Genomic DNA, 12395 nt, shown 5'->3' on the forward strand with positions numbered 1-12395 from the left:
CCTAAAGTGACAGTGTGACACCCACCTGTTACTTTGTCGGCAAAAGTACTACAGCCTATGGATGAGCTAGTGGTTACAATAAAGACAAGTGTCAAGTCTCCAGGGATTTTGTGGAGACGTGAGGATACTCGGGTCTTGTCCGAAATGCATTTGTACGTTGTATTCCCAACTAATACTGAAAATAATTACAGTTGTGGTATTGCAAAATGCGATTTTGCCGAGACAGTATTTAAAACCTGAATCAAACTTTCACATGCTGACGAGGAAAAAAGGAAACGGCGTGGAGAAGCCTCTGAAGTGCGTGCGACAACAAGTGCTGCTTTAATGACGAAGCATTTGAGAGCCCCTTTTTATCAGCACGCAGTCATGTGTTGAAATAGCGTGAGCCGCAGATGACTGCTGCAGCTTGTCATTTGCCTGACGGGAGGCAAGAAAGAGCTGCTTGTTTGATTTGTAAGAGGAGCCGGCTTGTTGCACAAGGCAACAGGGGAGGCTCTGTAGAGAACTCCACAGCGAAGTATTTCCTAAGCTTTTTTTGGACTCCCGCCACAAGGAAGTGCAGCGAGTGCAGTCGCAGTGCAAGGAACATTGTGAAAGGGATTAGAAGGGAAACATACCTTTAAAGATCATGGCAGAAAAACCCAAACAAAGACCCCAAGATGGTCAGCAAATTATGGAGATGGTAACCAAACCGGGTGTGTGCGACAAGAGAGCATGAAATGGAAAATAAGAAATCCTAGAACTGAAAAATGCCGGGTTCGTCCTACTTTTCCACTGCTCGTAGATGTTAACATAAGCACTGTCAAAATTAATACGACAGAGATAAAGCTATGCTGACAAGTTCCTGATTTCTCTCAAGTCAGTGTTTTTAAATGCTGGCAGACATCTGAGACCTGCTCCCGAGATCAGTGGAAGGGGATGAGGAGGAGGGCACGGCGGAGTTGCTGTGCAGGTTGGGAACACAAACGTGTCCTTCTTGAAGCAATGAAGATTTTCTGTGATTACCAGAAAATTGTATCATTTACCTAAGCTAAAAATGGTTTGCTGCTTTATCTTTCCGAGTTTGATGTCCATTACAAATGATGCTACTGATATTTGTGTTACAACACGCATCCCGCTCAGTAAATGCAAAGATGCAGCAGAAGAGAACAAAAATGTCCTTTCTGTCCTTCTCCAGCTGTGGTTAAGGTATAGATAGAAATAAACCCACAGCCAGAACAGGCGTGTGGATATGCTGAATCCACACTCTAAGATCTACACACCAAACCAGCTCACGGTCTCAGACCAGCCGTGACTCGCTGGTGTCAACCAAGCAGAAAATGGAGAGCCCTGTGTATTGGTTTGAACAAACCACTGATGTTCACAGCGTCATCTTTACATCTAAGGAAAACACAATTAGTTCAAACACCTAAGAAAAAAATGCAATAGGGACAAATTCTTTTCATCACCTGCCTTTATCAAAGCGACCCGAGACAGACCTGCCCCACAGCACAGGGAAATGCGCTACTGGGGAGAGTCCAGTGGAGGGCCACGAAGGTGATGGACCGGAGCATCTGCCTTATGAGGAGAGGCTGAGAGACCTGGGGCTCTTTAGCTTGGAGAAGACTGAGAGGGGACCTTATCAACACTTATAAATATCTAAAGGGTGGGTTTCAGGAGGATGGGGCCAGGCTCTTCTCAGTGGTGCCCGGTGACAGGACAAGGGGCAACGGGCACAAACTGGAGCACAGGAAGTTCCGCCTGAACATGAGGAAAAACTTCTTTACCCTGAGGGTGGCAGAGCACTGGCACAGGCTGCCCAGGGAGGTTGTGGAGTCTCCTTCTCTGGAGACATTCAAAATCCACCTGGATGCGTTCCTGTGTGACGTGGTCCTGCTCTGGCAGGGGGGTTGGACTAGGTGATCTTTCGAGGACCCTTCCCACCCCTGATATTCTGTGATACTGTGATCTCCAGAGGTCCCATCCACCCCCCGCCATTCTGTGAAATCACCGGCACCTGCTGCTTTTATAAAAACAGGGCAATTTTGTCTCATGCTAAAACAAAAATCAGTGTTTCTATTTGGAAAACAAATGACGTGATTTCCACGGGACATTTTGGAAAGAAGGCTCGGCTCTTCTGCGTTTCCCCCTTTTTTTTCTTTGCCAAGCAAGAGCAAAACCCCACATAGGGCAAATGTATTGAGTAAAACCCCACTCTCCATTTCGGTTCATTCCACCGCTGCAGATGAAAATAGAACCTGATGTACGTATCCCTGAATGCATCCAGGCACCATTAAAAACCGCTTTTTAATCGCCACGCCGTTAGCCCGCCGTGCCGCCGCCCGCGGAGCCCTGCCCGCTAGAGGGGGATGCAGCCTGACGGCGAGCGCAGGCCGCAGCCTCTGGGAGGAGCAGTCCCGCGGCTCCCCCCTCAGCGGCAAAGCGACGCCCAACGCGGAACCCGCTGGAGCCTCCCCCGCTCCAGCTAAAATCAGCCGCTGGGCCCAGGAGGAACCGGGAGGCACCGGGAGGCGGGAGCCCGGCCCCGCCCCGCTCCCGCCATGGCGCCCCCCCGCCTCCCCGCGCCGTCCCACAATGCACAGCGGGCGGTCCGCCTGCCGGCGGCCCCGCCTTCTTCCGCGCTCCAGCCAATCGCAGCTCCGTCCCTCCGGACTACACTCCCCGGCATGCCCCGCGGTAGGGAAAGCTCCCCCCTCCCCGTTCCTCCTGCCGTCTTCCGCCTGCCGCAAAGTGTCGCGCTGTGCGGCCGGAGCCTGGGCTGGCGGCCGCGGGCCGTCCCCGGAGCCGAGCCGCGGGCAGCCGAGCCCCGCCGGGCGGAGAGCGGCCGTCATGGGCGGCGGGCGGTGATCCCCCGCCACGCCCTGCCCCGCCCCACCCCGCCCCGCCTCGCTCCCCGCCGCGCCGCGCCGGCAGGCAGCCGCCATGGAGGAGGAGAGCATGGAGGAGGAGGGCGGCGGCGGCTGTGAGGCCATGATGGACGACCAGAACCACAACAACTGGGGCTCCGGCGGCTACGGGCGGCACCTGCTGGGCCCTGCCGCGCCGCCGCCGCCGCTGGGTGACCGCCTCCTGCGCGGCGCCGCCGCCGCCGGGCCCCCGGCCGGGCCGGAGCTTCCCGCGGTGCCCGAAGCCAACGGCGTGTTGCGAGGCTGCGAGCCGGGGGGCGCCGCGGGCAAGGGGGGAGCCGGAGCCATCGCCGCCGCCATCAACATCAACGCCTCGACCTCCAAGTTCCGTGAGTGACCGCCCTGCCCTCCGCCCCGGGGGCCTGGGGCGCACGGCCGGGGGCGGGGGGACTTCGCCCCCCGGGCGGCTCCGCGGCGCTGTCACCCTCGCCCTCCGCAGCCTGCGCTCTCCCGCTGCCCCTGCTGCCCCCTCCTCGCTTCTCCCCGCCTGGGGCTGGGCTGAGCTCTGTCCTGCGGCGGGTTCCTGATGTGGGCCTTGGCCTGAGAGGCTTCTCGAAGCGAAATCAAATGGGTTAAGGCGCCTTGGAAGGAGAAAATAACCTTCCTTGTGCACCCCCCAACTTCTGCTGCTTTCCTGTCACGGCAAGGTGACGTGGTAGATCTGGCTGTAGAACTGGGAGAGCGAGTGTAGGCAGGGTTTTCAGCTGTACGGCAGCACTGTTGCTTTTCCCGAAGCTTTTAGCTGGGGTTGTGTTTCCCTAAAGATTCGTTCTTTCTGCCTGAAAAAACCAAACCTGTTTGCGACTGCTGACGGCGGATGGCGATGTGTGCAGAGCCCCTGGAAGGGCTGTGCTGGCCTGGGAGGGATGTATATCTGCAAAGGCCTGATGAGAACAACTAGGGATGAATTTACCCACTGCCACCCCCCACCAAAAAAAAAAAAAATTCCAAAACGTCTTTTGCATGTAGCTTTTAATGGAAATGGCAAATTTTTCTGTTGTTTTCCTGAGCTAAGGTTGAGGGAAGGGAAAGGGAAGGGTTTTTTGCTGTTCATTTGGATTCTGCTTTTATTTCCACAAGTCACACCTCTGAGCAAAATATGCCCTTTTCTCTGGTGGCTGTTGGAAAACTTGGATTTGGCTGGTTAAAAGTATTCCTAGAAGTGTAACTGTGTAACTGCCACGATGAAATTTTGATGGGAAACGCACCTTTTTTCCTTCATTTCCCTTCTTTCCCCAGTGCTAGCTCACCTGTCCAGCTCCTCAGCAGCTCCCTGCTTCTCTGGTAGCCTGGGTTTTGTGGCTCTAGGCATGTTGCCAAGGCTGGCTGCTTTGAAGTTGAGGCTCCCAGACTCCAGGAGCCCTCTGGCTCTCTGCCTGCCTTGCTTGTCAGGGCTCCAGGTACCTTGGGGTGGCTCACAAACACTTGAGACAGTTGAAATGAAATGTTGTTCGGCCTTGCAAAACTAAGCTCTTGAATTCGCAGTCCAGAAATTTAGAGTCTTAGTTTTTCTTCTATTTCAGAATGAAAATAGTTTTTAAGCTGGATCTCCACCAAATGAGAGGGTGACTTTCCAGATCATCTATGGTTTCTGTCTTGAGGGGGAGAAGTGGCTGTGCGTGATTTTGCTTAGGGTGTGGTTTTTGAGTTCTTGTTTTCACTTCTCCAGTGTTGGTATCCCAACGCAGTATCTGTCTTACTGATGTTAAATATTGTTTTAAAGAAGAATAAAATTCCTGTAAAATACTTAACTTTGAGTTAAGTTCATTAGAACTTTTCTTCATCTTTGTGTTGTGGATAGTTTCCACAACGTGTGTATGAAGTAGTACGGACTGAGAAAGTACAGGAGCTGAGCTGGGGTCCTGCCTGTTCTACTCCTGGCTTTGGCAGAGGATCCCTTAATCTCTTCAGTTTAATTTTCTTGTATAAAAAATGGGAGAAGGGTCACTTTAGATCAAAAGGTAAAATGAAAAGGGAGACAGTGTGTGCTGGATCCCCTCCTACCTGCTCTGTCCTAGCAATGGCAGAACGTGCGTAGAGAACCTGGTTGTCAGTCTTAAGCCCGACAGGAAAGTTGTCTGTTCCCGGCTGCGTGAAGAGCTTCTTGCAGTTGAAGGAGCGAGGACTCACGCCTGCCTTGCTGCATGATTCAGGGGCTTGGTGTCAGGCAGGTTATCCTATAGGTGACCTTCAAAAATGTGGGCGATGCACAGTTCCCAGCAATCCTATGATAAATTGGAGTGCCTCTGGCATTCAGGCAGGTCTCTCCCTCCTTTCTTTCCTCCGAAACAAAAAACCCAGTGACTGTGTTCCAGTAGGTAGTTACTTGCAGTGCGTTTGTTCTGTTCGTGCTCGTAGTCGCAGACTGAAGCTGGCTGGTGGGCCTTCTGGGGTCTAATTCAGCTGGCAGAATAATGGAGGAAGAAGGTTAGATGGACACCCTTTAAAATCTTTCTAAGGGGCCAAATCCAGGTCTCCTTCCTTGAGATTTTGGTGAGACTGAGAACTGAAGTCAGATATAATAACATGCAGTTCATTGAACAGCTTTTCTTCTAGTTGAAGCATCTTAAGAAAATCTTCGAGCAAAACTCTTCCATACCAATAATCGCAGTGTGTCTGAATTGTGAAGAAGATGAAGAGGTTTCCTTCTTGTTTTTTTTTTTCATCCTTTTCAGGCAAGGATGGTTATAAATGTGTTTGATGCCAGTCCCTTTTAGGGTGGGCCCACGTGGCCGTGAGCGTTGGCATAGCCCTTAAATCTGTTGACTGCCCTGTTGTATAACGTGGTTCAGCGCAGCGTGTGCTTCGCTGCGTGGGCAAATTGTCTGATGAAGAAAAAACTGAGCGTTACTTTTCCTAACCAGTCTTAACACAGACTGAGAAACATATAATAAAAATAGAATAGAATTGAAAGCAACTACAGGGCAGACTCATGAACTTGCTAATGTATGCTAGGATGTGTCAGGCAGGGGAGATAGAGCAGAATCTGTGCTTTCAACCCGCGCGTGACGGCTGAGAGAAAGGGAGGCGTAGAGCCACGGCGATAGCTACGAGTCTGTAGATTCGTCTTAGACGTCCGCTGTCGGGTGTGTTGCTAATTAAGCAGTAAAGCTTCATGTACGTCATTTGTGAGATGAAATAAAGCTTCTGAAAGTTGCCTAGCTGCTTTCTTTGATTTTTATAGTCAGAATAAATGACAGATAATTGTCAGACCCTTGTCTGCTTAGGTGACAGTAGGTTGGATTACCTGTCCTGCTCTGTCCCCTGCTTTTTTAGCTATAGTTTTGAAAGAAAGGTGTTTCTTATATGTGAACGTAGTAAAAGTTTTGAGTAGCTTTTCAGGTTGAGTTGTCTCATCTGAATAACAAAACCAACAGTATCATTGATTTCTTTCTTTTTTTTTTTTTAAAAAATATTATTCTATTCTTCATGTCCTGTACCTATTACTGTTCCAGCATTTTCAATTTCTTGGGGGATGAATACCTACTCTTGGACTTTTTGTTCATCTTCTTTTTTTAAATCTTAGTGGGTTTTGCCCTTCTTCTGATTGAAGTTGATATCAAAGAATTTGGTAGCTTGCAGCAGGCTGTGTTTCAATTATGGCTCTGATACTGAAATATCTAGGTTACGATGCGAAGCTCATGCATAATCTTTTTCACTTAAATGGTTTCACTGTTGCCTTTGACTTAAACAGTTTTTCTTTTGAACTTCTCTGTCTACAGAAAAGCAGCAGTTGCTTCTCAAGCTTTACTTGTGAAGTCTTTCATAATTTGCTGGAAAATACTGCCTTCCTTTCCATTCGATCACACTGATTTCTCTCCCAGCCCCACCCCAAACTTACCGCAGCTGGATAAAATCATGCGTTCTAGCATGCTTTGTTACAAAATGTCCTTGTCACTTCCCAGAAACTTAATAAATCTCATCAAAATGAAAGTCGTCTTTTAGTATCATCCTTTCTTTGTGATTCGGAGATGAGGGCTGTTGGACAAATCCTTTTAAATCTTGAATACCTAATGTAGGGCTAAACTTGTAAGAATGACATCCTAAAAAGATGAAAAAGTAAAAATTTAAAGAAGTTTCTAAAAGGGCAATCTCTTTTTCTCTTTCTAAGGATTTGTGTGATTCCATTCCTTCCTGCTCTTGAGGTTGTTCTTGCAGAGTTTGTAATTGGAGGGTGCTACTTTAAGTCATCCTTCACTCTTTGTGTGTGTGTGTAAGCACTGCCAGAAAAAAAGGGCATTGCTAACTTGTGACCGTTATTAAACTTTTAAAGTAATTTGCTTTCTGGGTTAGAAGAATAAAAATAGTGATTGTTCAGTGTGTAGTCTTGGACTCTTAACTCTGTAAGTATTATGGTTGGCTCAGTTTCAGAACTGAAGTGTGGAAATCAAGTGAAATAGTACTTGTAAGAGTCTTTTGAAGAGAAATGAAGCTTTTCTAGAGTGTGACTTTGAACTCATCAGTGTTTCCTAGGCAAGTCTCCTGGGGCTGTCTGTAAAAGCATTTTGTCCCTCACTGGTGCAGCCCTTCTAATGGGCAGGCCTTCCTGCCTGCTGCTACTTTCTTTTTCCATACTGTAAAAAACCCGAAGTGATTTCTCAGCAGCCTGTTAAAAAATTCTTTTGCAGCGTTCTCAGTTCTCACTTGACTATTTTCTTTCAAATGAATAGGGCTCATTTAATATGTTAACCCAGATGTGGGTGTGATTACACACAGAAATCTTAAATCAAGACTTGGTCTAATATTTTTGCTGACTTGAGTTTTTAATGTTTTCTGTGGAACAGACCACTTCTGTGGAGACCCACCACCTTGGGGATAACAAAGTGAAATATGAAATATGAAACAATGCTCAAATTTTGCTGCGGAGTGTAAGTGTGAATAGTAAAGCTACTACGTGGAAGCCGCTCCTGAGGACATCAACCTGGAGCCTGAGCTCTGTAAGGGACGAGAACTCCAGCAAGGCACTGCGGGACAGATGAGCAAGGGGTGAATTTACTGTCAGGCAGGTGCTGTACCGTTCCTGACTGCACGGATGCTCTTACATCGTGGAGCTGAAGTGCTGGACGTGTTAACCTACGTCCTGGTAGCTGTGTGCCTGGACCCAGTGCCTGCATCAGCGTGTAAGCAAACGGTGTGGTACTTTGAGATTGCAGGCCAGGGTGTGGGGACGGCATCCTGCAGCGTTCGGTGGTGGTGGCCCATCCACTGAGCAGACCCGTACTGGTGACCTGATCCATTTCGGTAGCAGGTATGAAGTAAAAGTGAACCGATGGCTAGTTGGGTGAAGAGGGGGCTAGGGGTACTGCACTGGCATTCGTCACTCAGCGAGGTTTCTGGCTGAAATACCCTAAAAAGACACACAACAGGAATCTGTAATACCCGCTTTTACAGATAGTGTTCAGACACTTTCTTGTCTTGCACCTCTCTTTATTCCACGTTCTGTTTATACTCTTCTTTTTCTCGTGGTAACTGTTAACTGTTTTGCCTGTATTTCCCTAGAATTGTTCTTTAGAAGGCTGCCAAAAGTGACTTACTCGGCTCCTTTCAACGCCTTGGGGAAATAACATTTCGGAAATCTTGCTCCTCAAACCCAGCAGTGAATATATGTTTACACATGTATTCAAAATGCTGCCCTATTCAAAATACTTCTTTTCAGTGCAGTGTCTAAACTGGATAGTTTGGGGTGGAAACTATCTTTATTCCCTATTCTATATAGCCCAGACCCCCATGTGGAGGTCAAATGAAGAAATGACTTTTAGATTTCCTGGACTGGATAGTTTCGATGTGAAATGTACCCTGTGCTGTTAGTTACCGAGGGCTTTGCTTTGAGGGGGTGCTGTGAAGCTCTGGTGGTGTGACAAGCCAGCAAGGTGGTCCTGTGCACCTGTTTCTGAAGGGAAGGTGCTAACTCTTCTACTGTGGCTCAGTTGGAACTGAGCCGCATGTGGTTAGTTCAGAAATCCTCCCCAAAAAGGGAGAGATTGAAACTCCCCTGGGTCTGTGACGGCACACCGAGTGGCTTGCGCAAGAGGGTGCAGTTGGGAAGCTCAGGAGGAAAATCAGGGAGTGATGGGAAATGCTAATTTAAATGTCTCTTATTCTTCCATGTGTTGATTCTTATCTGGAAAAGGAGTATTATTGTGCCTGCTAGAGGGGGAGCTGTAGTTCGGGCCCAAAGAAGTTGCCCGGGAGCTGAACTGCAATTGGAGGCAGACAGAATTACCCCAGCTTTTAGGCCAAGGAAGCTGCGGGTACCACGGGAGACTTGTAAAATTAATACATCTGCTGGGAAGGGAATATTCCAAGAGCTACCAGTCTTGGCCAAAGCTTGTTCTGCATTTGAGGACCCAGTGTTAATTGTTGATTCTGGACTCCCACAAGGATGTGTAACTTACGAATCTGAACTAACTACTGAGCTACTCTTTTAAAATTGTTGTTATATTGTCATGCTAGAACTCCCAGGAGTCTGTTTTTCTCTGCTGCTTGGGACACTAAGGAATGTCCAAGCACTGATTTGACAGGTTCTCTGACTTTATTTTCTGTAAATAAAAAGGTACAGGTTCAAGCCTGGGCTTTAGGTTTAGAAGAGGTTATCTCGGTGGAAGTGAACTATTCCCAGTTTTTTTGGCCATCTTATTGGCGTGATCTGAAACTGCAGAGCATTCACTTGCTTCTAATCTTTTAGCTAAAGTTACTAAATGTCGTTTTGTCTTTTTCTTGTAGTAATGAATGTTATAACAATTGAAGACTATAAGAGCACATATTGGCCAAAGTTGGACAGTGCCATAGATCAGCTTCTAACCCAGAGTCCTGGTGACTACATCCCTATCTCCTATGAACAAATATACAGGTAAGGAAACGTTAAGTGCTATGTTGCTTCTTTTTTTTTTCTTTCAAGTTAAATGTTTGTCTTGCAGCCTATGCATATGTCATATTTTACATTGACGAGAAGGAAAGAGCGAAGGTTGTGTGAAGTACAATATTGTTTAAATGGTTGGAATGAGTGAATAATAGATGTGTATCTTGACATCCCATGTTAACAGGAATAAATGTTAAAGAATTAAAATGCTTAAGTGCCGAAAACATTAACATTAAAGTAAGCTCCACCACAGTTGCTTAGTGTAATATATTAAGACGTGTATTAAAGTCTCAACATCCCTTTCCTCAAAGGGGAAGAGGAGACTCGCAGGGTAGGCGTTTGACTTAATGTTTCAAAAAGCTTCGTTGTCATGTCTAAGAGGGACCAGTTTGGTGCAGTAGAGGCACAGAAGTAAATAGAAGCAACTGGTGCCAAGGTCTGTCCATATAAACTGTCGTTTGTGTGTTTTGCATCGGGTAGATTAGGTCTGATTTCCCCCTTGCCCAGCCACCCCACTGCATGTGCATTTAGAGGCTGTCTGAAGGACTGACACGAGGTTCAGTCCTTTCTATCTCCATTCTTGTCTGGAGAACATTTGATTTGTACCTGGCCAGGAGCTGCAGTTTACTTTGCTTTAAAGGGGATCTAGTCACCCACCAGAACCGCCCTGCAGACTAAGCTAGTGCACAGTAGTGAGGATGGTAGGGGATTTGCTTCAAAACCACACTACTGCTCCAAACCAAAATGCTGAATGCTTTAGAGACCTGTCAACTTCTTAAGACATTGACTAAAATGGGGATTTTTGTTCTGTAAGTGACAGGTATCCAGGGTATTGGTAAATACGATGGAAACTGGGTAGCTGTTGCTGCGTTTACTGGCCAAGATGCCGTTAAAACTACTGGCCCTTGCCAGCAACACGAGTGGTAGCCCTGCTGTCTTGGTTTTCTTTACCGTAGCGTGGCACTCTATGAAATAACCCTGGCAGCTCAGTCACTGATCACCATTTTTAGAGGCTTTCAGCTCCCCACTTGCCCTTAGCCATTTTGTCTCTCCAGTTTGAAACTTTGGATTAGGGAACCAGATCCAAGAACTGCAAGTGTTCGGTCTTATGTCTTAACTCCAGTTAAAAACTTTAATAAAGTTCCTCTTTCCTTTCCAAACTTTTGGAACTGCTGTTATCAGGATTCAGCATCAGCATTTGTGTCAATAATGGGGATGGTAGATTTGAATTGAGAGGTGTTTTGCAGCTTTAGTGTAGTCAAAATCCTTTTCCTAGCTTGAAATCCCCTGTGTGCAGACAGCTGTCAGTAAGAGTTAAGCCAACATTTCCCCATAGTCCTCTCTGATAAAGATTAGGTGTGCAAAATTAATGCTTTAATACTTAGAGTAGACCTGTACCTTGTTATGGTTTTTGGATACCTGCAGTTTCTCTGCCATCTTTTTACTCCAAATTTTTATGTATTAAAGGAATAATGGATTTTAAGTTTCTTGTAGATAACCCTTATACATCAGGGTGACACTTGATGCAGTATTGTAATGATGTGCAGATGTCTGTTGCATGTGTTTTACGAAAACAAAAGGTTGTCTGTAGTTTAGTGTTACTGATAATGCTAGTGCAAAAGCTTTTTTTTTTTTTTTTTCTTTTAAAAATCATGTCTGTGCATGTAATTACTCCAACACAGAGTCTTCCAACCAGGAGGGTTTTTTAAAAAATTTATTTTAGAGGGTAGGTGTCCCTTTGCTTGGCTTACAATCTAGACAACATAGATTGAGGATGGAAGAAACACTGCTTTTTTGTTGAATATAATGATGATGCTTGCTTGGGGTATTGCAGAAAGTCTGTAACAGACTTTAGATCCTCCCTGCTTCCCTAGGCTAGTTCTTTAGTCTAAAAATGGGGTATTTTTTTTGACGTGGTTCAAGCAGCTACATATCTTTTATATTTTTTTACAGTGAAACTGAGCTGAAAATACAGCGGTCTTTTTGATTGTCTTTGTGCTGACTAAAGGAATCAAGGTTTCAGTAATGCAAACTCAAAAATAGGTTATTAGACACTATATGTTACCCAGACTACTATATTTGACGCGGTCAGTGGTGACTGTAGGTGTCTGCTCCACAGCAGTGAAAGCTAGGAGATAACTTCAGAGGTGTGTAGGCAGGTATTTACTATGGATCAGTTTACCCATAAGCTATCAACATGTGATTAGTGACTGTTTCCATCCTTGAGTCCAAAGCCTTCCTGTGCATAGTAGTTCCTGTTGAAAGGGTTAAATACATCGACAGAGAGATGTGAAGGAAGCTTTGAGATGAGGAAACTGTGAACAGCTAAGTTGTACTTCTGGCAACCGTTACGCCTGCCTCCCAGGTACAATGCAGTTAGATAGCTGTTCTTCGAGACAGCTTACAGATTTCAGGTCTTCATCCCTCTCCCTAGATGCTTACTTTCTAGTGTTCTTCCTTTTCCTGAGGTGTTTGGGTATGCTAAAGGACTGACAAGCTCATGACTTCTTTTGGGTAACAGCAGGGCAAGGATGACTTACAGAATCAGCCCACAATCAGGAACTGAAAACAGGATCTGAAAATGAGGAAGAAACCTCTAAATAGAAGTGTTCAAATAAAATGTAAACACA

General features: G+C 46.5%; 1 protein-coding gene across 2 annotated transcripts in view; it reads left to right on the top strand.

Moving 5' to 3' along the window:
* Nucleotides 1-2922: 2922 nt before the first annotated feature.
* Nucleotides 2923-12395, top strand: part of CACUL1 (CDK2 associated cullin domain 1) — a 51455-nt gene continuing 41982 nt past the window's right edge. Inside the window, exons 1-3 of one of the 2 annotated variants that reach the window (XM_086466718.1) lie at nucleotides 2923-3039; nucleotides 3112-3235; nucleotides 9630-9756. In XM_086466718.1, the coding sequence (XP_086322844.1) occupies nucleotides 2923-3039; nucleotides 3112-3235; nucleotides 9630-9756 (368 nt within the window). Of the gene's footprint in view, nucleotides 3236-9629; nucleotides 9757-12395 lie in introns of both variants that reach the window. The other variant, XM_086466717.1, reaches the window with a different exon arrangement.

This window comes from Leptosomus discolor, chromosome 6 (assembly GCF_034619465.1).
Source record: "Leptosomus discolor isolate bLepDis1 chromosome 6, bLepDis1.hap2, whole genome shotgun sequence".
Classification (NCBI taxonomy): domain Eukaryota; kingdom Metazoa; phylum Chordata; class Aves; order Leptosomiformes; family Leptosomidae; genus Leptosomus; species Leptosomus discolor.